The sequence below is a fragment of the Ornithodoros turicata genome, chromosome 1 (assembly GCF_037126465.1).
Source record: "Ornithodoros turicata isolate Travis chromosome 1, ASM3712646v1, whole genome shotgun sequence".
NCBI classification, from domain to species: domain Eukaryota; kingdom Metazoa; phylum Arthropoda; class Arachnida; order Ixodida; family Argasidae; genus Ornithodoros; species Ornithodoros turicata.
In genome coordinates, this window is record NC_088201.1 from 49,579,729 (window position 1) to 49,605,313 (window position 25,585).

Here is a 25,585-nt window from a genome sequence, read left to right on the forward strand (position 1 = left end):
CACCACCACCACCGAATGCGCCGGTGCGGTGTTCCGTAAACTTTTCTCCAGCACTGTACTAAGATTACATGAAAACAAAACAACGCAGCACCGTGCGGTTTTCGGCATCGCGTTCTTTGGTGATGTAAGAAGTACGGACCATATTCATAAGATAGGCACCGCGCGTTGCTGGACCACAACCACGGCTGCAACCAAGCACAGGCTAGCCCTGATGCGACTCAGTTGAGTTGAGGAGGCCGTTTCGTCAGGGGGACGTCAGTGCGGTTTGGTGAGATGGTGACAGTCAACCAAACAAGAAAGAATCGCATGTTGATTATCAACTACGAGTTCATATTACATGTCAGTTTTTTTTTTGCTTCAACGATCATCTTGTTTTCCCGACACTGAGCAACTTCGAGCGCCACCGTAACACACTCTAAAAACAGATGGTGGTGGCAGACGTAGTGGTGATGAAAGTGCTTGCTGTAGTCGGCCTCTAAAAACAGAACTTCACCGCATAACACGCCGTACGCCAATCACTGAGCCTATTGATACAGTTCTCGCTTCTGATTTGTTGAAAACGGCAGGCGTACGCGTTTTTGTGGCAATCCAAATTGCCACAAAAAGGCGTAGGCGAAAAAGGCGCAGGTGATGTACACCGGCAAGTTCTACGCCAGGGGGCGCCTTGTGGGGAAGCCATATTGGCTCCGTTAAGTTCGTCTGCTATGTTAACAACGGATCCCGTCTGTAGACATTCGTTCTTTCTTTATTCGACTACGCTTTTGTGCCTTCCTTGACGATAATGAATCAAGGCCCTCTAAACAAAATTGCACGTGCTGTTGGGTCAGCCCGCTGCAATTCGTGATGTGAAATAAGTTTGCCGCAGCATACACTCTTAAAAATGAACTTCACCGCATAGCACGCTCCTAGCCAACCATCATCCCTAATGACATCGGTCTCTCCCTTGATTCGTTGAAAACGGGAGACGTACGCCTTTTTTGTACCGCTTATGCAGTACATAATTGGTACAAAAAAGGCGTACGCCTCCTGTTCTCAACAAATCAGGGGCGAGAACGATGTCACTAGGGATGATAGTTGGCTAGGATTGTGCTATGCGGTGAAGTTCATTTTTAAGCGTGTGCGGTTCCACTGGCGTGTCAACAAAATGCCGCAGAGTTGCAGATTCTGTCCAATGGGAGAGCGGCGCTCTCAATATTGCCAGACGGCTGTCGGCATAGTGCCAGGGAAAAGGAATGCAATACTCCGAGCGAAGCTATTCAATGACTCTGTCGCGTAGTCGGCGGTTGAGCCGAGGAGATCGGAGAGATAAGTCTGTTCCCTGTTAGAACAACCTTTTACTACTCGAAATCCCAGGCGCGCGACTACCAACCCGAATACACGCGCCAGAGCCGTCGCGAGGCAAGTTTGCGCCCAGGGCAGGGTAAATCAGAATCCCCCCCCCCCCCCACTTCTCCCACTGCTGTCAGAAGCCATGAAATGAAAGAAATGAAAACACTCATTTGCACTGCAGAGACCGTATAGATTCAAATTTTCTTCGTTCCCGCTTTACCCTGTTCAACCAACCTGCGAGGGCCTGCCGTTCGGCGCCCTCTCTGGCGAGGGCGCCTGCCTCTCTCGCTCCCCGTCGCTACGGCTCTGACACGCGCTGCATCCACTTCTGCGGATACACTACATCTTTCCCCTTTGGATAAATCGTTCAAAGGGGTAATTAACATTCCCATTGTACGTAGTCCAAAAACACACAAGGCTGTCCCTAAGGCGAGCAGCCAAAGCGACACGGTGGTGACTTCCCCGCGTACGAGGCCCTTCCGCTCTGGTGGCTCAGGTGGATCTGGACCCTGCCCAGCTTGCAGGTGACAACTGGTACGCCTGATGAGGTTAGTGAAAGTCTCCACAACGTATGGCCTCGGTGTCGAAGCCTAACTGACGATAGTTCCGTGTGTGGCGGCACCCGTGAGAATCCGCGCGTCTGCGATGTCTGAACACTTCGCGGGCAGAGCCTTCGCCGTCTGAACAGTCCGTTCCGCTTGGCCGTTACTTTGAGGGTAATATGAACTGGAGGTGACATGACTAGTCCAATCCTTTGCAGGAAAGTGGCAAATTCTACTGAGCTGAACTGTGGCCCGTTGTCCGTCCGTACCACCCGTGGGATGCCGTGGCAAGCGAAAATCGGCCCTAAAGCCGCGACGTCTACACTAGATGTTGTCTTAGACAACTCCTTTAGTTCAAATAACTTTGAGAAATAGTCAACAGTCCTGTCAACAGTCAAATAGTCCTGTTTGCATAGAAGATGTCCATCCCAACTGTATGCCAGGGTCGTGGTGCAAGGTCCGTCTGTAAAAAAGATTATCTTTGTGGCCTTCGGTGCAACTGGCATGTTGGGCATCTTTGGATACGAAATCTTCAATCTGCTGGCTAATTGCGGGCCACCACACTGACTCCCGGGATCGGTGCGACATCGGACGACGCCCTGGTGATCGACGTGTAGACGTTCGAGTATTTCCAACCGCATGTCAGGGGGGTAACTAGCCTCGTTCCTTCCAGTAGCAGTCCGTGCACTGCAGTGAGCTCGTTACGGAATGTGGCTAGCCGTTTCACGTCGGGGTGTAACGCAACTACTGCAGGCCACTCCGACTTGCAATAGGTGATAGCCTGGGCAGTGCAGGGATTTGCTGTCAACCTTTCCCAAAGCCTTGTCAGTAGCTTATCAGACGCTGGAAGAAGCTCTACAATGAGGATGTCGTACTCTCGAATCGCGGTTTCGAGATCCGTGACGTTGGTGGAGGGAACAGGTCTGCGCGACAAGACTTGAACAAACTTGACACTTGAACACCGCTCGTATATAGACATATGAATGGAATATGTACGAGGAGTGTTCAAGTCAAACCGGGACTTTCTGTCTCCTGAGTGTACAAATGGCTCGCGCTACTTCTTTTTCGTCATTTTCACACGCGACAGGCCTCCGCGTTCGCCACGTGGTGGACCAAAGTTCGTGCAAAACAGAAGACACGTGCTGGACAAGATGGCCGACAACGAGGTGAGAGCGCACATCGAACAGCGAATTGTCATGAAGTTTCTCGTGAATAAAGGCGTAAAGTCATCTGAAATTCACAGAAGACTTCAGGCTCAGTATGGCCACGATACACTTAGCCGCAGCAAAGCGTTTGAGTGGTGCAAACGGTTCCGAGACGGCCGTACGTCAGTGCAGGACGATCCCGGCCGGGGCAGCTCAAGGCCCTGTGTCAGAGTTCCTGAGAACATCCAACTTGTGGAGCGCGCCTGATCCTCAAGGACCGACGGATAACATGTCTCGAACTGGCTCGAAAGGCGGACCTTTCTGTGGGAACGTTGAACACTATCATTCATGAAGACCTCCAGTTTCGGAACGTTAGTACCCGTTGGGTCCCGAGGCAGCTCTCCGTGTTTGACCGGCAAAGAAGACTGGAAATCTCCCAAGAGCTAAGGTACCGTTTCGACACTGAAGGACAGCCGTTCCTTGATCGTATCATCACGTGCGATGAAACGTGGGTGCACCATTTCACTCCTGAGTCTAAATGAGCATCAAAACAGTGGAAGCATCCGGGCTCGCCAGCTCCCAAGAAGTTCCGAAGCACCCCGGCTGCGGGTAAGGTCATGGCCACGGTTTTCTGGGACAAGGCTGGCGTTGTTCATATTGATTTTCTGCCCAGTGGTTCCACCATCAATAGTGCATATTACTGCCAGGTTCTCAGGGATGTGCATAAGGCGCTGAAGCAAACGCGGCCGGGCCTCGTCACCAAAGGAGTCCTCCTCCTACAGGACAATGCACGCCCGCATACCGCGCATCTCACGACACGCACCTTACAGGAACTTGGCTGGGAGTTGCTGCCACATCCCCCTTACAGTCCAGCCTCACCCCCTGCGATTTCCATCTCTTCGGGCCACTGAAGGCATTCCTTGGGGGCCGCTACTTCAGCTGCGACGACGAGGTCAAGAATGCGGTCCGATTATGGCTGCTACGCGCCGGTAAGGATTTCTATACGCTGCTGGCATCCAAGCTCTCGTGAAACGCTGGCACAAGTGCATTAGTGCAGCTGGAGATTACGTTGAAAAATAAAACTAATTTCTCGCCTGTAAGTTCATTTTACTTTTGCGAAACATGAAAAGTCCATGTTTGACTTGAACACCCCTCGTATATCCCCTGTTGGAGGCAGGCGAAAGAGCTTTCACCATGATGAGACCGGCCATGATGTCGGCGCGAGTGCCAGCAGGGATCGGCTGTGCACCAACAAAGCAAAGTTTTCACGGCAGACCCATTGTGGCCACTAATTGGAAAAAATGCAAACGGCTAATAACTACGTGAAAATTTAGCTCAATGGACCTTAAGTGAACGTTCATATTATCTGTGTGGTCATCACGATACTCCTCCTGCTTGGAGTTGTCAACACGTCATTGGCGTTACCAGGATTTTTTCCAGGGGGGGGGGGGGCAAAGTGCTTCCAGAGGGGGGGCAAGCGTGCACCCCCCTATACCACCTCTTTTTCTGGAGGCGGATATTGCTGACTATGTGGGTGTTCAGAGGTTTCTATTATGACATCTGAGAATAATCATGACGACCAGTGACTAAAGAGTGCACTTTTCACAAGCGACATTGGAGCTCCAGAGGGTCCCCCCCCCCTTGTCCCCCTCTCGGTACGCCCATGCAACACGTGTGATATCTGTATGCATTTGGAAGTACCATGTGTCATTAAACCAGTTGGTGATACGATTTATTTTCCCCGTTCTCGTCTGGTGTTGTTTTCCTGCGCGCGATTGGTATAGTTTGGCCAGGCAAAAGGAAAGTTCGGTTAGGGTCGTGAGCCAACGGCTTTGGAATGTCTGTTTCAGCTATTCGAAATAAAACGCAAACAAAGCGCGCATGTGCAAACGCACCATGGCTAATTATGCACTGGTTATCATTCATACCGCTGACGTCATTTGTTTACAATCGTAGTTGTCCGCGCAACGGATGGATGGCGCTGACGGTCTCTATCATGGCGTCCTTCTGAAGCGTGTGGCGTTATTTTGAACAAAAAGAGAAAAACGGAGACGAGGAGGAAGAGAAACGGGGAATCAAGCGGAGAGCGCGTGCACCAGCGACAAGGCCGTTGAGAGCTGGACATCAGGGGATCAGGGTCAGTTCCGACTGGACGGCGAAGAGCACGGACACGGCTTTTGCGGGCGCAGTGAGACTGCTTGAAGTTTGTACAGGTATTTTATTTGGGGTTGCATTAAATCCTTTGGTTCCGTTGCACCTTTTCCGTGTCTCGTCTCGTTCCTCTCTCGTCCCGCTGGCATGGCTCTCGGAACCCCTAGGTGGGAGGATTTTCTCACAAGACGCAGATGCAGAGTTTCGCTACCCACTCTCAATTCAGGAGCAATAACGGTACCATCCTCTGCAGTGGCGTTGAACAACCTGAGACAACCACTCAATGCGCCGATGTACGCGATGGTTGCCTCGGAATAACTGTGCTCACGATCTTCATGGTCCTTGAATCCTCACTTGCACTGACTTTCCAAGTCGTGAACATTGAGGTCATTTTCGCTTACCTTGGGCGCTTCTTTGTTTTAAACTACTGCTCTTCGAGGCATGGTCACTCAAGCCTTTCGGCCACGTACGCTGCCAGTCATTCAGAACACTGGCGAGGCTCTTCTTCGGGGCAAGGGGCAGTCCTAGTTCGGTGTAGCCAGCAGAAATTACGTCGCCGCCCTGTAGCTCTGTTTTCCTATACGCTGAATAGGGGCGCACACACACACGTTACGTGAGAAAAAGCGACCGTGAGAATCTCACTCGCCAGTTATCACGACCAGAATTTTGATCGCGCACCTGTCTGGTTTCGTGTTATGCATAGGCATGAAGAGTTAGTATGCACGGATGAGAACTGAGCTACCAACGCGCTCGGTACAACATCCATTGTTGCAATATCATGCGTCCTGAGTGGTATTCAACATTCCACTAGAGCGGAAGCAACCACAAGCGAAGAGTCATTCCATGGTTGCGTGGAATCCTACACTAAAGAAAGAAATGGAGAAAGTAAAACTACGCGCATTTAAGGTGCATGTGGAGCAAACACAACAGAACGGACTCTCCTATACGACGATATGTCGACGGTCAATATAGAATCAGTATAACTCACGTCTTTGAAAGAAACGCTAACATTTCTGTACTTATTAGGTTTAACTATTTTTTATTTAATTTTAAGCATACCGTTGGCGCCCCAATGGGCTGTAACGGAGACGGAAGAAAGGAGGTAAAGCACAAAGATACAAGGAAGAAAAAATGAAGTACAATAGGTGGTGACAATGGATTGCAAAATAATTGAGCGGCACATATAAATAATAAAATTGCATCAACTATAGGGCTATGGTTTGAGAGCAGTGACAAAATCATTCAAAGTTGGAGCGTTTACTATTTCCTGTACCAAGGCCGTTCCAGTCATTTATGGTTCGAGGAAAAAAAAGAATATTTAAATGTCTGATTGTTATCAGGAAAAAATGGCTTAAACGACTTAGAATGAATACTTCATAGCTATCTCTGCCCATTTGGTACGAGGTACTTGTTTTTGTCAAACCTGAACGCGTTGTTTACTGCACGATAGAAGTATTTGAATCGGTTTAATTGCCGTTTCTCGGACGATGTGGAAAGTTCTGCTCTACAGGTCACTGACTGAATTAATTTGCCGGTAGTGATTAAAAATGAAGTGCTTTTCTTTGTAATCTTTCTAGACTTGATATGAGATGCTTCGTAAAAGGGTCACATATTACGTCTGCATAAGCGATTATAAGGTCTAACAAGTGACCGATATGCCGCGTAGTCGAATTTCCGAGGCACTGTGTTTGAGCGACCTGCGAAGGAAATAAAGTTGCTTTAAAGCTTTATATGCAGTATGTTTAATATACGTATTCCAGCTTAAATCTCAGCTAGGTAATAACGAATTCTAAGTACCTATTCTCTGAAACGAAACTTTAGGAAGATTATTGCCGCCTAATTTGCAATCAAACATAACAGGATCTCGCCGACGAGTACCTGTCATGACAATCGACTGGTGAGGGTTGAGATCCATTTGCCAGGAACTGCACCTATTCTGCTAAGTGTGTCATTTAAAATTTTACAGTCATTATCGTCGCTAATTTATTTGTACAGTAGACAATCGTCCGCAAATAAGCGTATGGTAGCAGAGAGGTCGGCCACGAGATCATTGATAAAAAAAAAAAAAACGAAGAAAAAAAAAAAAAAAGAAGGCGAGGACCGAGCCTTGTGTGTGGTTCTCCGGACTTGACTTGGACTGTGGCAGATTTCATATTGTTCAGTTCAACAAACTGAGTACGCCGAGATAAGTAATCGTAAAACCAGTTACATAATAAGGGCGACTTTAATATGGCCCTGAGTTTGATCATGAGTTTAGTGTGAGCAACTTTCATAAAATATTTCCATGTTCCATAAAATCCACCCCGAGATCCTCATTCATTTTCGATAGAGCAAGTCACATGCCGGGCGGATGTTTTTAAATATTTTTTTTTCTTTTCCTTGCTGTGTAAAGTAATAGAAGAAGTTACCTCTGGACATCTGTAATTTTGTTTCCAACACTTTATTTGCGCAAAGTCAGATAGCTACCTTGCTATATCTGGTACGTTGTGCCTGATCAAGATATGCGGACAATTTCTCTTTGGGCGTGTTCCCTAGTCTCGGGGTTTTACATAATATGCATCAAGTTCTCTTTGTTGTACTGTGAAGTATAAAGGTGGTGGCAGGAATATGAGATAGACAAATAAAATAAGCGATTAAAGAAATAACGGCGAGGAAAGAAAGATTAGGGCTGTTGCTGGGGCGTTTGTGCTCCTAAACAACGTTTGTCGCCAAGTGAATGTTTCCAGAGCAAAATGGACTATGGGCTGCAGACGGGCGACAGAAATAGTAGTGACTATTTTCGTCGCTCGCCTGCAGTTTTGTGCGCAGGGTGCGACGGCTTCTAACACTCTAAGTTGATTGCCGGACAGTGGGCAACAATTTAATCTTTGGAAATTTTCTCTGAGGTCTATAGACCTCACACGAACTAGCGGAAGTCAGTGGGCGACGCCCCTGTTTACTTCTTCCTGCACGGAACAAATGGCATCCCCCTCCCCCATGATACGAAAATTTGAAGCACACTTTCGATTTTTCTTCACGCTTGCCTTCTTAACCGTCATGTCTGCGTCAACATATGGAACACTATCTTAATCTGAAAGGCACAAAACCTACACGCATCACGGAACGTATTCTGCGTGCAACGTCCGCTGCACATAATGCCGCGCGGCGAGACGGACGGAGAACGGCGAGTCACGAAAAATGAGGCGTTCTACCACGTCGTGGCGTTTTGAAAAGCGCTATCGAGCTCACATAGATACCCGCAACGCTTCACACAGCGCAGTGAATCGCGGTCAACGTCCCGCCATCGGCATGTATTCACAAACCGCAATCGTGTCGGCGTTGTGAGGTTGTCTGGTAGGTAGGGCGTAGCGACGGAAAAAAATTGCGTCAATGCAGCAACGCGCAGCAGCCGTCAAAACTGTGCGGTGTCAACAGCAATGCATCATAACGCACGCCGTGGCCGATAATTTCATTTCCTTTCTTCTTCACAAAACTTTTATTAGTCATAAAACTTGTAAAATTTTTATAACTTATAGCTTTTATAATTTGCGAGAATTTTGGGAGGAAGAAATACTAAATAATGAGGTACACTCCCAAAGTACCTTTCTCACCACTGACCCACGGTGCACCTTTAGTTACTGATGAGAAAGTTACATTGGGAATGTAATGTAAAGTGATGTGGTTACAGGCACTACGCTAAAAGGTAAGTTACAGGCACAGCCATTTTCCGGAAATAGTAGTTTGATTTGATTTAAGGTGGATAGGGAAAAATGTGGCGTTATCGGTTCCGACGGGGTCAGGGCCTACGACTCCAACAACAACAACAACATAGATGAATGGCCTACGACTCCAATACTCATTGTAGTCTGGGAATATATGTATATATGATCAGAAAAAGACGAGGAAGCTAAAAAGCAGCTTGAACGGAAATCCTCGCGAAAACCCGCGCAGAGAAAACCAGGCAAAAGGAGAAACAACTGCCGAGGTCAAGACCTCAAAGAAGGAAAGGAAAAGGGAAATGGAAATTGACAGAGAGCACATCTGAACGACATTATCCAAGGGGTGGGGGAGGAACACGTCATGTTCGACGCCAACAATATCCATGCTCCGTAGGAGCAGTAATGGAAATGAGATCACATGATATAAATAAGATTAGATGACTTCTGCAACTTCCAGGGGGGAGTAAATAATAATACTAGTAATAATAATAATAATAATAATTTATTTCACGAACGAATACATACGTTTACAACAGGATGACCTATACATGCATTCAAGCACTTGGGAGTTAACTAGTTGATTAGTTAAGTTACAGTTACAGGCCCTGGTGAAAACCGTGGTTAACACCGCATTCCTTTCTATACGTTCTCTTTCAGGAATACGTCCTGAAAACCGTCATTGGGTACCGGTTGGTAGCAAGTATAGCAAGAAATTATTGCCGAAAATCTCGTTTTTTGTAGAATGGCAGCTACAACTCATAAAAATGATAAACAAATGACCATTATAACCTTCAAGACCATCATGGTCTTGTGCTCCAGCGGAGAGCGGAGAGACGGACAAAGAAGTGCGGACGACGAGGAAGGATCCGTCCCATATTACGATCGACTGTGGCGCGTTCAGTATCATCACCACAGTCTATGAAGATACTTGTCAAATCAATTAACCGTGCTTGCAGTATGCTGCAAACTTTATCAATACAGCAAATCAATTCTTCAACTTTCTTGGCAGGGGCGCATCCAGACACAAAGGTCGCATGAACCAGGTTGCGTCAATACTGGGGTCGGAGGCGAACTCCCTTGAGGTTGAGAAGAACCAAACCCGATACAGGGACAAAGAAGGACACGCACTACAAGATCTCACTGATATCTCCTTTTTCCCTGTATCGGGTTTGGTTCTTCTCAGTATGTACCGCTCTTTTGCCGTTAATGAACTCTCTTGTTCATCTGAGTCTTGTCTCCATATAGTTTGCATTCGGCAAGTTCACTCAGTTTTTAATACTACAATAAACGTACTATTAGTGTCATAAGGAAAAAAAAAACAAAAAAAAAACACGAGACTAGGGACGACAACAAAACGCACAAGAACAAGGTGATACCTTTGTTACTGCTCGTGTGCGCTATCTTGTCGTTCCTGTTATGGCCTACTACTTTGTTTATGATCTATGTCACCAGGTCGCTTGTTGTTTAACCATTCTATCGGTATTCTCAGCATTAAACACGTTGAGTGTTTACTTCTAGCGCTCGAGATCAGCCTTGGGAGGTAACTTAGTTTCAAATAATCACTTGTTGAGCAATCAATCAGTAAATTTAATGAATAACTCTTTCCTGGAGAGCAATTTACATGTTGTATACCAATCGGCGACAGGCAGTGAACGAAGATCCGACTATAGTTTCTAAAATTAGAGAGACGAACAGGAAATTCTAAAGTAAGTAACTAGACAGCAGCTCGTTGCAGTTACCTTAGAATTTCATGTTATTTTCTCTTGTTTCATAAACTTGTCGCATCTTCGTTCACTACCTCTCACCGACATGAAAGTTGCTCTCTGAGAAAGAGTTACTAATGGGAGTTACTGGTTAATTGCTCGGTAAGTAATTACTTGTAACTAGGTACGTTACTTCCCAAGACTGCTCGAGATGCCGTGGGTGCATCAGTGTTTGCCGCATATTCCACGAGTCAATGACTCGCATCACCGATCGCAACGTATGTCAACGATCGACCCACATTCCTGAAAAGTACTCAAAGCGCCTTCCACACCCATCTTTGCTTACGCAACATCCCTGAAGCGCGTCCGGTGAGCTGTTTTCTCACGAGTGCGTGCACTCCAACAATCTTCCTAACAAAGTGATCTCTTCGTTGTTGCCCGCCAAAACATCTGGGTCGAGGAAAAGATGCACAGAAATGCGAGTTCTGTTACGAGGATTTCGGTCAGAGGCTCCAAGGAACGGTCCGTTGTCTTTTGGTGCTTCTGATGATCTTTTTATGCTAGAAAACCATCCGACCGTTGAAGGGTATAAAACCGAGAAGTCGGTGGAGTTTCAAGGTCATTTGCACGAGCTGGTTCCTCGGGGCTGTGAGCTCTCTTGATTTAGGCAGTGTCCGCTGCTGTCTCTTTTAAGACAGGTTCGTGTGCACTGTGAGGAAGGCGCTCCCTGGATTTTTCAAGATGCGCCCGTTGAATGTAAGTGTGAATTCAAATCCACAGACAGTGCACGTAGATTATTTTTCACCGTGTAACGCCATGCATTTTGTATGCATGCCGTTATACTGCTAAGCACGCTGGGGTCCGTCCAGTTTATTCGCAATGCACAGCGATAAAGTTGAAGGGGCAGTGCGATGCGTGGACAGTTCCTGTCGTTTCGTTGATATACCTATGCTTTTTCTGTTGTTTGGAACCATTTCATCAAACCGTTTGAAACACGGTTATTCGGGTTGCAGTTTCAATGCTTGTTCGTAGTCAGTAATATTTACTTTACCACGTACCGAGTATCTCAGCGAAAACATGAGTTGGCCTCTAGCGGCATGCGCTCTGATATGTTATGTTTAGGGCCCGGATTTTTAGGCGCTAACAGGTAGCGCTCTTCGTCGGATAAATCATTATAGGCCAACCAATCATCAGAACCGTATTGTTTTATCTTCCGATTAGAAGGAATGTTGATACATAAAACGGGCCCCCCCCCTTTCTCAGCTTATCGGGAGACAGAGCGATATCATCCGCGATGATGATTGGCATACTGCGTGCTATGTGGTCAAGAGCGCCCCCTGTTGGTGCCTACAAATCCGCGTCAAACCGGGCGTGTTCCGAATCAGTGCTAGAACCTGCTCAAAGAGAGTCTCTATACTAGGACAGCATGCTCTTCCAGAACTCTAGAAACCTCTAAACCTCTAAAGCTCTGGTCTATTGTCTTTAATTGTGTCATATGATGTCAATGTTGGCGCGGTGTTGGTGTATTTGAGTGCATCAACCAACTGGACGTCACTGTCTTCATTTTGTTAGCTCCTGGATCATTTGCAAGCAGCACACAAGCCCATAGCAACACGGCAAACTTAATGCGTTAAACGGAATGAAAGTAATTTCACCTCCTAACCAACCGTCATACGCCTCCATCTGTTTCCCTCTGTCTCCTGCACCTTATGCATTTATGTATACAATGTGTGTAAAAAATAAAATCAATCAATCTTGAATGACATCGTTCTCTCCCCTGATTTGCTGAAAACAGGAGCCGTTAGCCTTTTCCGTTACAATTATGTCCTATCTAATTGTCACAAACAAGGTTTACGCCTCCCGTTTTCAACAAATCTGAGGAGAGAACGACGCCATTCGAGATGATGGTTGGTTAGTAGCTGAAGGTACTGCCATTCCGTTTAATGCATTAAGTTTACCGTGCGGGTATGGGGGGGGGGGGATTTATTGGCAAGGTCATCCAGGCAGCACGCCGGCTTGCGGGTATTAAGCAGTAGCCTTCCGCATGGAGAGTGTACACTCTTAGAAATGATGGTGGTGGTGGTGACGAAAACCTGCTTGCCGTTGTTGGCCTCACGAATGTGGGCAACGTCACGACTGTAGCCAGGATGAGATGAGATGACTTGATAACAGATGAAAGAATGATGACGGATCATGAGGGATGATGAAGGAGGAGAAATGAACTTCAGCGCATAGCACGCTCCTAGCCAACCATCATCTCGAATGATATCGTTATCTGCCTCAGATTTGTTGAAAACGAGAGGCGTACGCCTTTTTTGTGACAATGATGAACGGCATAAGTGTCACAAGAAAAGGAGTACGCCTCCCGTTTTCAACAAATCATGGCAGATAACGATATCATTCGAGATGATGGTTAGCTAGGAGAGTGCTATGCGGTGAAGTTCATTTTTAAGAGTGTAGACTAACTCTTATTCCAATGAAGCTTTGCAGAATGATTATGCTTTGGGCATACCAAAGGCTATACTGATTTTTTAAATTTTGTTATTCCGTGTGAGCACCGCGAAGGAACTGTGACTATGAGCGGTGTACACACGTAGACCGATGTTGAGAGGACAACAGTTCTGTTTTTTTATAAGTGTAGAGGGCGTCAACGCAATCCTTGTATGTAGACATAGAGGAGCAGTATCGTCGATATAAACAGAGGCTGATTCACACTGCTGCTTTTACGGTTGCGCTTGCGTGTCACGTCCGCTGACAGCGAATCATTGCAACCGAATATCCTTCCGGATGGAACGAAGAAGCACGCTGTACATACGCAGCCGTAGACGCAATAATGTTAATCAGACTTCAAGACGGTCACAATAGCGAGTTTTAGTGAATCGTTTCCACTCAACCGGTTTTAGAAAATAGTCCAAATGCCGGGGATTGACATCTTTAATTGGTATATACTTATACACCGGCAAACAACAATACAACAACGAAAATGTTTGACGTTTCGAAACTCATTGGAGTTTCGTCATCAGAATGAAGAATTGAAGAATTTTGAAGAAGGGACCTGCAGCTTGTGGTACGTCATTCTGATGATGAAACTCGAAAGAGCTTCGAAACGTCAAACATTTTCGTTGTTGTATTGTTGTTTGCCGGTGTATATACCCATTAAAGGACTCAGCCGGTTCGCGAACGGGTATGCCCCTCTCCAATCAGATGATTCCATTCTGAGTCAGTCCCTCTACTCATTGGCCCTCAGAGAAACCATTCGCGAACCGCTTGAATGAAAACGATTCACTAAGATTGGCTAATGATCTGGCTATGTCACAAGGATGGCAGACGTCTCGTATGAGTGTTCTCACACACATGGATAAAAGTCAGCAAGAATTACAGGAAAACTACCGCCCGCAAGGACAACAAAAGAAGATCATACCCATGAAAACAATGCGCGCAGTAGCCTTCGTCCGAACGTGATAACGTCTCAAGGCCTTTTTTTTTTCTTTAAGTTTCGACGTAGCTTTACTCGAACAAGTCAACGGTTGATGACATCTGGATGCGATTTTTTTTTTGCGTTCGAGAAAGTATGCCCGTGAAATACAAAAACGCCCTGTCACGGGGTATTTTTGCGTTTTGGCAGTATACCGCCACAGTGGCGGTGAATCGGCCACCTCATCATCATCCAATGTATGTGTATGTGTGCGTGTGTGCGTTTTGAGGGCTTTCTCGATAGCCATAAAGAGAGGAAGGAAGGACGGAAGAACACAAAGTGTGTGTATCGTACCTTCTTCATTCCTTTTTTTCCTTTTCCTTTTGTAAGCGGGAATAGCAAGTCGGCTGCTGGAGCCAGGCTAACCTTTCCCCTCTTTCGTGTTTTTTTTTTCTGTTTTGTTTTGCAATAAACCGATATTCCCCCCCCCCCCCCTTCTTCATTCCTTTTATTCGAGACTAGTAATAATAAGAGTTCGGTGCTGAAAGTCGCGCGTATATTTCGTGGCTTCTCGCAGCGTGTACGGCTTAACGACGTGTATGATGGCGTGTATGGCTTGAGGGCCACGGAACACCTCGGTCGGGTGTTTTACAAGGCAGCTCTACAACTTGCCCATTGACACCTCGACCCTTGAGTCAATATTTTTTTAATAACTAATTATCTTAATTAATTAGCTACAATGATTAAAAACGCCAGCAGCTATAGGATATACACAACTGCTAACATTTAGTTGGTTTCATTCGCGTACAGTGTTCTGTTGTTGTTGTTGTTCTTCTTATTTTTTTTTTCAATGTTGTCGCATGGTACTTTACTTTTTTACGAAGGTTCCATATTGTGAAAAGCCGGAGTCTGGGCACAACTAGAGGGACAGGACAAACACACCCAGACTCGGGCTTTTCAGTAGAGTTTGTCCACCAACTGACCTCCATCTATGTCATACTCTCTGTGTTACGAGGACGCCCGTTCCATTGTGCGTCTCGAGCTGCAGAGACTGCTTGTTTGTTTCCACATATCGAACACCCAAGTGACGTCTCTCGAGACTCATCTTACTGTGGTTGACGAGGTGGCAACATCGACCGCCCTGAGGAAAGTCGTCAGTCTGGGAAGACAGGAGGAGATGTGCCTCCCTTGGACAGATCATTCTGTGCCATATAACACTGCTGCCCTTCGTGGCGTTGTGTGATCCAATCCCAGAGCTTAATGTTCCCTAGTAGTATGTGGAACTACAAAGTCATATGTGGGAACCAGAGGTCTCGTTGATGCGTGGGTAAATATTTGTCATTGAGGTCTGCGTGTTCGCCATGCATCCGTCCAGTTTTCTTTGAATCGAGATGAAGGATCTCAACTGAGGAACCGCAACGAGGATAATGGCTCAAGGAACAGGCTTCTTATGTAGTATTTCATGTCCCGTCACCAACTGATCAATGCCCAAAGGCAAAGACAACTTGATCATAATGCCTGTTCAAAGACAAGTTTACCACATAACGCCGCACGGAACTAGCCATCGATCCGAATTTCTTCTGACATTTCTAAAACAGGCAGCGTACGCCTCTTTTGGATACGTCATGCAAAATGCAGTGTCCCAAATAGGCGGATCCAACCCATCTTCAACAAATCAGGAGAGAGAACGATATCATTCTTAACGGCGGTGGTTGTTGATCAATCTGCGTGCGTCCTTGTCTTCTCGTCGCTTTATACTGCAACTATACTCCGTGTTTAGCTTTGACTTGACAGGCCTGTCGAAAATATATTCCCGACGTCAATCGATAAAAATGCTGACATGTATGCCAGTGCAACAGGGCTTCATTTTTATACATATGTGCAGGACGCATAAATAACAGGAAAGTCGTGATAATCTCGTCTGATCGTCGAAGCTGTTGGATATTTCCTTACGGACACAGGGCTGACTTCTCGTCTTTGGGTGTATCACTTCTTTTAGCTTGCAGCTAGGAACCCGTAAATACACAAGAAGAGGTCCTACATTTTGCGCAAAGGTCTCTGTATAATTGTTGTTTTCATGTCCTCCCGTCACTGGGAACTCTTACAAACAATGTAGCCCAAGGCCACTGACACGAAAACCGGTGCACTTTCACCTGATAGATCTTCCGCGAATTCCACGGCTGTACGTAATACAAGGTTCACGTATGATTGTCGATATCATCATCATCGCAAGGTTTTAGTCACAACCAATTTGAAATAAAACCGATTGAACTGGCCTCGGGCACGTCACTCTCATCTGCGCCTGTAATTTCGTGCACGTATCTACGCACTGCAAATTAATCCCGTTCTTCCTCAATGATACGGCCGTTACGAAAGCGCAATCCGGTTTGCACTGGCTCATTTTCATGGTTTTACCAAGTTTGCCTCGAGCTCGAAACGGCTCGTCGTAGCGTGGCATCAAAGTCCTCTATGTAGGGCAGAGTCAGGGAGGTAGAGAAGTCGTCCCGCAATTATTACATCTAATAGGAGCTTGGAACGGTTGCTCCGGGTGTTGGGTTTTTCGCGTTCGACTCGCAACGTAATTTCAAGCAGTACCAGAGGCAATGTTCTGTTCATCGCAGCGGCTCCCTTATTCAGAAGTTGCCGTTGCGTGAACAGACCAATGCCCGGCACAGTTTACGCGGAGCATAAAAATATCGCTTGGTAGGTGCGTGTGTTTCCGAGACACTGCAGTTAGGAGAGGTGGTGGAGTTTCCTAGAGAAGTAAAAAAATCCAGCTACTAGGAAACGTGCAACCATATCCGCCTATAAGCACAAAGCGCCTGACGCTGAATAGACGATTTAAAAAAAATGCGCAAAGCAGCATGGGAACTTTGAGGGACACTGCTCTGTCGTCTGCTGCTACGCACACTGGGAATGTTATTGTTCTTCTTCTACCTCCGCCTCTGGCTGTCTCGTAATGCTGTAAGATGCTCTAAGTTCCCATGAGCCCTTGCGTGCCACAGGTGTCACTTGCTTTTCTAAAAAGGTGTATTTATCTCTCATGAGCTTCCTTTCGTTTTTTTTAATAAAGTACGCCACTAAAAAAGAACTTCGCCAAGTAACACGGCCCAGAGCCACGCGTAATTCAGTATGATCTCGTTCTGTCTTCTGACTTGTTGAAAACAGGAGGTGTGTGCCGCTTCTGAACAATTGATATGGGCGTTCGTGGCACGCTAGTTTCAGTAGTTACAGATGTCTTCAACGAAGTTAAGCGTCTGAGCGACGAAGGCCATTCCATCTCATTCCAGCGGGTCCCAGGTCGCTGCATATTTAGCGGAAATGTAGAGGCTGATAGAGTTGTAGCCGATGCCCGGCAATGCCAGGCAGTTCTACATAACATGTTAACCCGAAGTGACAGGAGGGGATTCCTGTCGGCGATGACTCAACTGATTGCGGTGCAACAATGCACGGCGCGAGGACATCACGGACTGTAGTATTCCGTGGATCCAACTCTGTCTTTTTCACTCCCCGGGTCGTTTGCACCACTGTCTCTCCTCCCTTATGTAAAGACTGCGCCTCCGTGTGGCCTTCACTCCGTAATTCAGACACTGGTTAGGGTACACCTCTACAGGCTCCTGTTCCCCCGGCGGCATGGTGACAAACGTTTAATACGTCTTCATCGGACTGCCACGTATACAATTCGGAGATACTGCAGTCCCAACGGACTATCACCACAAGCAAGCTGTTTGGCCTTATCGCAGTTTTAGGCCCTTACTCAGCCCTGTGCAGCACCGTCAATGTCGGCAATTATTTCAATAGTTATTGGCATCCACCGGTCTGTTTGAGCTCCTTTAGGCTCAGTGATAAGTTCTGCAAGAATGCGGCCCTTGTGTCACGACAATGTGATCTATGGGATTCGTCGTACTACACCACATGTGGCCGACTGGATGAACTGCTAACCCTGACAGTCACGGTGCCTTCCTGATGCAGGGTAGCACTTGCCGTGTGTTATGTCATGTGTATGTGTCATCTCCTTCATCACCATCCCACTCATATATTACCCACATATACATGCACTGACGTAGGGAAGCGGCCTTGCTATGTATGTTTTCGAAAATACTTTGAAACAATAAAAAGACCTACCTATCTAGTAGGGTGTCCTAATTCCTGCGGTGGAATACCTCATCTCAGCGTCGTGCATGCGGCTGTTATTGTTGAACAGCAAAATAAAGCCAAGTGTAAAAAAAAAAAAAAAAGCGCACGCACACATTTTTTGAGAAACATTTTGAGAGAAACATATTTTGAATCGGTTGGCTACAAACGTGTTATGTGGTGAAGTTACGTGCTATAATGCCGACAACGGCAAGCCCTATCACCACCACCACCACCACCACTACCACCACTACGTGCTATAATGATGTATTAATTCAATACACAAAAATTGTAATGAAATCAGTGTTTCCACTTGTTCAGCTGTTTCAACCAAGTACCTCTTGCGTAGTTCTTTCTTTTTAGTTTTTTTTGGCTCCCATGAAACCCCGCGCTTGCGCTAAAACTGCGCATTGGATTGTAGCGTTCTCAAGCGTGGTCTGAACGTGCGAAGCCCGCATGCTGGGCCCGACAAAGCGACAGGGTGCACGCTGATGTCTGTTGAACTGACGACCCGAGTCACCAACATAGTACGCCACGTTATCTCATAAGCTCACTGGCCAGAACGCCAATTGAAACAGCAAATGGAGCCTGAAGAAAGGAACAACGTAAGGGGCACGTGATTAGAAACAACTGAATCTAATCTGGGGTTTCTGAACATATCGTACAACTTTCCTCTTGAGCTCTAATATCCACCTTAAACTACATAATTAACGCCACTTACTGCGCAAGGCGACTACCACCACCACGCAGCCAGTCTCGTTTGCATACGAGGTAGCATTTTTAAAAGCTGGATTCAAGTTCCGTGAAAAATTCTGCACAACATCATATAGTGCTACGCAGTGGTCTGCCTTCTTGGCTGCAATGGTACACGGCTGACGCCGATATTGGACTGCATAATGTCAAACTCCATGACCAGGTTATGTAAACAAAAATCTTGTAGCGATACTCTCTTCGTGTGTCAAACTCATGCCACGGCAAAAATCACTCATGTACCAATCAATCATTCGCCACACTCATGCTCAGTGTGACGAATGAGCTGAGCATGAGTGGGTAAACGAACAACTGAGCGCGAGATGAGTGAGCATAAGTGAGCAGGAGTCACAGATGCCGACCTCTGGTCAAACTGCTCACTGGCTGAATGGTATGCCAGAAACTATATGGAACTATGCTAGAAACTATTCTACTAACTAGGCTCCTGCTATGTACACAAGCGACGAGTGGCAGACGGTGGGAAAGCGTCAGGAACAGTGGCAATACCAAAGTGTGATGTTGTGGTGCGCTACTACTGAGCTTTCATCTCCTTAGCGCATGCAGTTCATAACCGACGTCAGAGATCGCCGGTCCCCGCACCAAAGCTTACGGCAAGCCAAGAATTAATCCGTGTCGTGCCACGCATATAGGCGTACATGTCGGCCAGTAACCAGTACCACTTGGCCAGTAACACTGCGTAATTTATTGCCCACTAGTGATGTTTCTGGTGATACCAGCTCACAGTAAAACGATACCGCATATGGCGGTGGAAGACAATGAAAGAAGGCAAGTAAAGATTCGTCTCGTTTTGCAGGTTCTTCTGGTCCTCGTTGTTGCAGTAGTAGCTGTCTCGGCTCGCAGACGGTACCGAATCAGATATGCGGACGAAGATGACTACGACGAGCGGCCCATCTACATTCGCCGTGGTCGACCTCGCGTCTATACTGATTATGGTGACACGGCCACCAGTGGTTCTAGAGATGAACCGGTATACGTAATTCGTCGTGGCAAGTCACGGGGCCATAGGACCTCATACCGTCATCGACCCAAGACCATTGTCTATGAAGAGCCTTACGCAGAGGTATGTACATGCATATTTAGAAAACAGTCGTGAACGTTTAATATTAAAAAGGGAGGTACTAGATAGATTTTAATCAGGAGGCAACGGTGTACCGTCTGCACGTCCTAGTACAGTATTCCGTCACTACAACGCGCCGCCGACGAATCCCAGTAGAAGCGGAATTGACGTCCCCAATTCAGTGCAAGACCGCGGTAGACATACTAGTCTACTGTGTCTATGAGCCGTAAGTAATGTATCATAGCTAATCAGACTTACGCACGTCATCGAGCTCCTTACTTGTCCGTACTTTTTCATCCCTCCATAAGAGCCATGATTTATTAACACTTCGTAGTCAAACCCGACTCGTAATTCCATCCATAGTTCTTTATATCCTTCTCTTTTCTTTCCTCCTTTATTTTTTTATTTGACAAACTTGTGTGAACTGTGCTACCTATTTTTATAGTGTCGCGTGAATTCACCACAGAAATGCTTCCTTGTTATAAAAAACTGGTATGAAACACTGCTGCTACACTGGTACACTAAACACGTTCTGCTACACAGGTGAATGGCGACCAAGTACAAGAGGTGTCAAACCGGGACTTTTCATCTTTCGCAAAAGTAAAATGAACTCACAGGCGAGAAATTAGTTCTATTTTTCAACGTAATCTCCAGCTGCACTAATGCACTTGTCCCAGTGTTTCACGAGGGCTTGGATGCCAGCAGCGTAGAAATCCTTACCGGCGCGTAGCAGCCATGATCGGACCGCATTCTTGACCTCATCGTCGCAGCTGAAGTGGCAGCCCCCAAGGAACGCCTTCAGTGGCCCGAAGAGATGGAAATCGCTGGGGGCGAGGTCTGAACTGTAAGGGGGATGTGGCAGCAACTCCCAGCCAAGTTCCTGTAAGGTGCGTGTCGTGAGATGCGCGGTATGCGGGCGTGCATTGTCCTGTAGGAGGAGGACTACTTTGGTGACGAGGCCCGGACGCTTTTGCTTCAGCGCCTTATGCACATCCCTGAGAACCTGGCAGTAATATGCACTATTGATGGTGGAACCACTGGGCAGAAAATCAACATCAACAACGCCAGCCTTGTCCCAGAAAACCGTGGCCATGACCTTACCCGCAGCCGGGGTGCTTCGGAACTTCTTGGGAGCTGGCGAGCCCGGATGCTTCCACTGTTTTGATGCTCATTTAGACTCAGGAGTGAAATGGTGCACCCACGTTTCATCGCACGTGATGATCCGATCAAGGAACGGCTGTCCTTCAGTGTCGAAACGGTACCTTAGCTCTTGGGAGATTTCCAGTCTTCTCTGCCGGTCAAACACGGAGAGCTGCCTCGGGACCCAACGGGCACTAACGTTCCGAAACTGGAGGTCTTCATGAATGATAGTGTTCAACGTTCCCACAGAAAGGTCCGCCTTTCGAGCCAGTTCGAGACATGTTATCCGTCGGTCCTTGAGGATCAGGCGCGCTCCACAAGTTGGATGTTCTCAGGAACTCTGACACAGGGCTCTGAGCCGCCCCGGCAGGGATCGTCCTGCACTGATGTACGGTCGTCTCGGAACCGTTTGCACCACTCAAACGCTTTGCTGCGGCTAAGTGTATCGTGGCCATACTGAGCCTGAAGTCTTCTGTGAATTTCAGATGACTTTACGCCTTTATTCACGAGAAACTTCATGACAATTCGCTGTCCGATGTGCGCGCTCACCTCGTTGTCGGCCATCTTGTCCAGCACGTGTCTTCTCTTTTGCACGAACTTTGGACCACCACGTGGTGAACGCGGAGGCCTGTCGCGTGTGAAAATGACGAAAAAGAAGTAGCGCGAGCCATTTGTACACTCATGAGACAGAAAGTCCCGGTTTGACATGAACACCCCTCGTAGATTGCATGCTTTTCTTGAGGCGCGCACGTGATGACATGTGCGCCATAATGGTGACGCCACGCGCTCAGGTCGTTCACGGAGGAACACGCTAAAGCATCAAGCATCCAAACAGTAAAATCCATCTTTGTATGGATTTTGACAGTTGTAGATTACAAATATAGATTGTTGTAATGTTCTGGTGGACATATTGTGAAGAAAAACTCGTTTCAGTGTTCTTTATACCATATACTTTTCAAAAACGTATTCAATGGCCCACGTGACATCGAAATATGAGCAGAGTTCCACACCAAAGACTCGTGAAGCATATTGCTAGCCATATAAGGGAGGCTTTGCAATTCCTTGTGGACCTAAAAACTATCTCCACTGTCCATATTACAAGGTATAAAATACTGCTACGTATGTCTCAAAACGCTGAAAAGTACGCGGATGCACGCAACAAAGGAAAGTAGCGATAACGGTAGCGGTAGCTGAGAAAAGGTAAGCCGGTACCCGAATTTGCAGCGGAGATACTTTTCCGCTACCAATTTAAAACTCAGCGGGACCGCTACTAAAAAAAAAAGTAGCGAATATGGTAGCGGCGCTACTAGTAGTGCCGCTATGTACAACATGTAACACACACGCATACACAAATCGAAACCTTTTAGCTGCGCCTCTGTGATAGATCGAGCATGACAGCATGACTTGATCAGGTATAGAGTCAGTATTTTTCAACACAGGAAGGAAACGTGGCCAACGCTGTGACCGACAGTGGCGTTTCAAACTCCCCCCCTAGAAAGCTCGAACATGCGGAAGTCCTAATTGTTGGCGACATTCCACGATGCACCACGCTAAGCCGTCACCCGTCTTGACAGGCTGACGTTGTTTGCTGCAGTAGACCGCGCGAAACACTCTCCCCTTTGCGGAAGTTGCAAGGTGTCTCACAATATCGGCACACTTGTAATAGAGCTGCTTTTTGTCACGACGCGGCTGCAGAAAGCAGATGACACGTTACTACCATGAAGAGTGGAATTTAGCTCATACCACACAATCTAGTTTATAAGCAACTCGTGGAAATCTTACTATAGATCTTACTGTGGTCCCCACATTACAGACGAACAAAGGCGACAGGTAGTGCTCCAATTCTGATCGTCTGTTCTCGGAAACGTATCTATTCACGGATATCACGACGTACGATGGGTTCGGCTTCCTCTATAGAAAGTAACTATATCTATTTTTGGACACGATTTATCACAGTCCAAGAATCATTGAGAAACGAAAAAAAAAAGAAAGAAAAAAAGGGGAGCATGGTCTTTGTAATAATCACTTTTCCTCTTTGATTTCCTTGCACGATCATCTTGATCAGCGATAGGGTAAACATGCAGGGAAAGGCACAGCATCTGTTGCGGGTAGCACGAAAGGCACGCGACCAAAAAGTGAGAGCTGCATTCGCTATAATTAAACGATAGGGTTTTTCTGTGTAACAAGGAGGATAGCTATTGTAATACACGCATTCCGGGTTCCATGGTCCCGTTACTTGCCGACTATATGTACGGCAGTTACCACGCCCCGGAGTATATTGCGCTTTCTGTGGTCTGAGGACCGAGCCACATAGTAAGGTAAGTGTGCGCGTGACAGAGAAAGGGGGAGGGGTATACCAGAACAAACTGTATGGACGTTTTTTTGTAATGGTTCGTTAGATAACAGAGAACTGGTAGGTGGGTGTATAATATCGGCATTTTACGTTGAAATTCATGTCCTACGCCAAACGGACCAATCCATGTTTATGCATGAAAATATAGCGTCCGAACGCTCGATATATTTTGCATCTTTCTGTTCGACACCAAGGTGGAACGGTGACTCGTGCTGTACAGCTGTAATACAATCTCCGTCGGATATGTTGGAGCCGATTGCGCTAAGAAATTGTTATCTTACCTTGCAGGAATCCCGGCATAACAGAGCACCTCCGCCCGTAATGCCCCCAGATGGTCCTCACGGACCGGATGCCTTCAAGCCCATGGTTGTAGTTCAAGGAACTTACGCCGTCCACCCAAAATCCAAGAGCCTGGTGCCTTTCGAAGGCTCTCACAGACCCATTCCTCGTGAAATCCTCTCCCAAATATAACCATCACGCGAACCGGCCTTTGCTCTTACGAGGTAGAATGGAGCATTTTCTCCAAAAATTCCATCGTTCCAGATCCATCATTATCATCCAACAAAATCGACAATGCACATTCCGTGTTCAAAGCAAACACGTGTCAATAAACGTTTACGGGGAGCTTTCGGAGTTCTTGATTTCTCGCTTCCTACATTTTCGAAGTGGTCGCAAGAGCATCAGTTCTACCTACGCGAAAGGAGGTAAGAGAATAGCAGAAGGGAGAAAGCAGTACAGGCCCTCATACCGAAATTCACCGCCTGATCAAGATATCCCAACTAATGAATGCTTTAAAAACAAGCATCACTGTGTGCTTGAAGACATTTAATTATACTACTCCACGAAAACACACAAAATACACAATGGTAGTTGAGATACAGATTAAAAAACCGCAAAAAGAGCTCAATACACAATAACTGTAAGCTCCACGGCGGCGTCCGACATAATATTACTCATTCTGGTCATGCACGAACGAACTGCTAGCTGTACACAGTTCACAAAGAGCAGGATAAAATGCCCTCCGTCATTATGCTTCTGCACCCCCGTAATGCGTACAGCTATTAAGCCAATTCAGAACATATCAAGTTTGCAGGGGACCACCATCGCTTCCATTGTGTGTGGCCATTTTATGAAGCGGGTCAAAAGCAGGTGAAGTACGTTCTCTCGAAATAGACAAAGGAGTAACGGAACACTATTTTCTTCTCCGCAAATCTTTGTTTTCTTGCGCTGGTCAATGGCACCTCCAGAGGCCAAGAGTAATCGACTTATACATTCCATGGACTAGATACGTCACTGGCAGTGATCTAATATTGAGCCGAGTACTAAGCTACTCCTTCACGTCATCTTTATTTTGTGAGGAGAGTCGAGGAGTAAGGGGGTCCTTACGATGCTAGAAGCGATACAATTGCCATAATACTGCACCGCATCGCTGGCTCTAACGGCGTGCGACGACGTCTGCAGTACGGTTCATTGCCGTTTCCTCCTAGTCTGCGGTGCGGCGCATGTATGAATACCGTCTCTCTGGTACTCATACCCGTTAAGGCTGGCGGCTTTGAAGCGTTCCACGGACTAGAAAACGTCAGTGAACCCGACCACCACAGTCATTGAGGAAATCCTTGAGAAATCCGTGAGAAATGTGTAGGGACGTATTTGAACGGACTCGAACTTGAGATGAGATCTGCAGGTCTAATCCAATTATTAATCCAATTATTAATCCAATTATTATCCAATAATTATTGTTCTCATTGAAGTGTGTTCGCATGTGTGTAAAGAAACACCTGTATACGCACAGCTGCGCTTCGTCAAGGACGAGAGGTTTTTCGGGCTACCTTCTAAAACACTTCTTGCTTTATGATTGAGTGCCGCTGACGTAGGCGTGCCCCAATTACGCGGAACACAACGTCAACGTGTGTATAGACGCACTATATTTACACATTCCACGAAAGAGTACCTTCAGGGATGCTCAGACCACTGGAATCATTACTTCACCGGTTCCGGCTGAACATTCCCCTTGGTCTTGAGTTCTATACACCGTATCAGGATAGACACCTCACCAGACTCCACCCTACGCAGAGTGCCTCAAGGCACCAAACACATGCTGCTCAGCTGCGAGCGGCATACAGGAAGTCGTAAAGTGCTACGGGGGG

At 46.7% G+C, this 25,585-nt stretch overlaps 1 protein-coding gene across 1 annotated transcript; it reads left to right on the forward strand.

The window, feature by feature from the left end:
* The first annotated feature begins 11,267 nt into the window (after nt 1-11,267).
* LOC135398820 (uncharacterized) lies at nt 11,268-24,005 on the forward strand. The gene is made up of 3 exons (XM_064630325.1): nt 11,268-11,324; nt 19,682-19,948; nt 23,727-24,005. The coding sequence occupies exons 1-3, from the start codon at nt 11,310-11,312 to the stop codon at nt 23,907-23,909; spliced, it is 465 nt and encodes a 154-aa protein (XP_064486395.1). The 5' UTR covers nt 11,268-11,309; the 3' UTR covers nt 23,910-24,005.
* Nucleotides 24,006-25,585: the final 1,580 nt, after the last annotated feature.

What these genes read in the sequence shown, in the direction of transcription:
- LOC135398820 (XM_064630325.1), top strand. An exon ending in ATGAAGAGCCTTACGCAGAG is followed by an intron (nt 19,949 to 23,726) that starts GTATGTACATGC and finishes CTTACCTTGCAG; the next exon opens with GAATCCCGGCATAACAGAGC.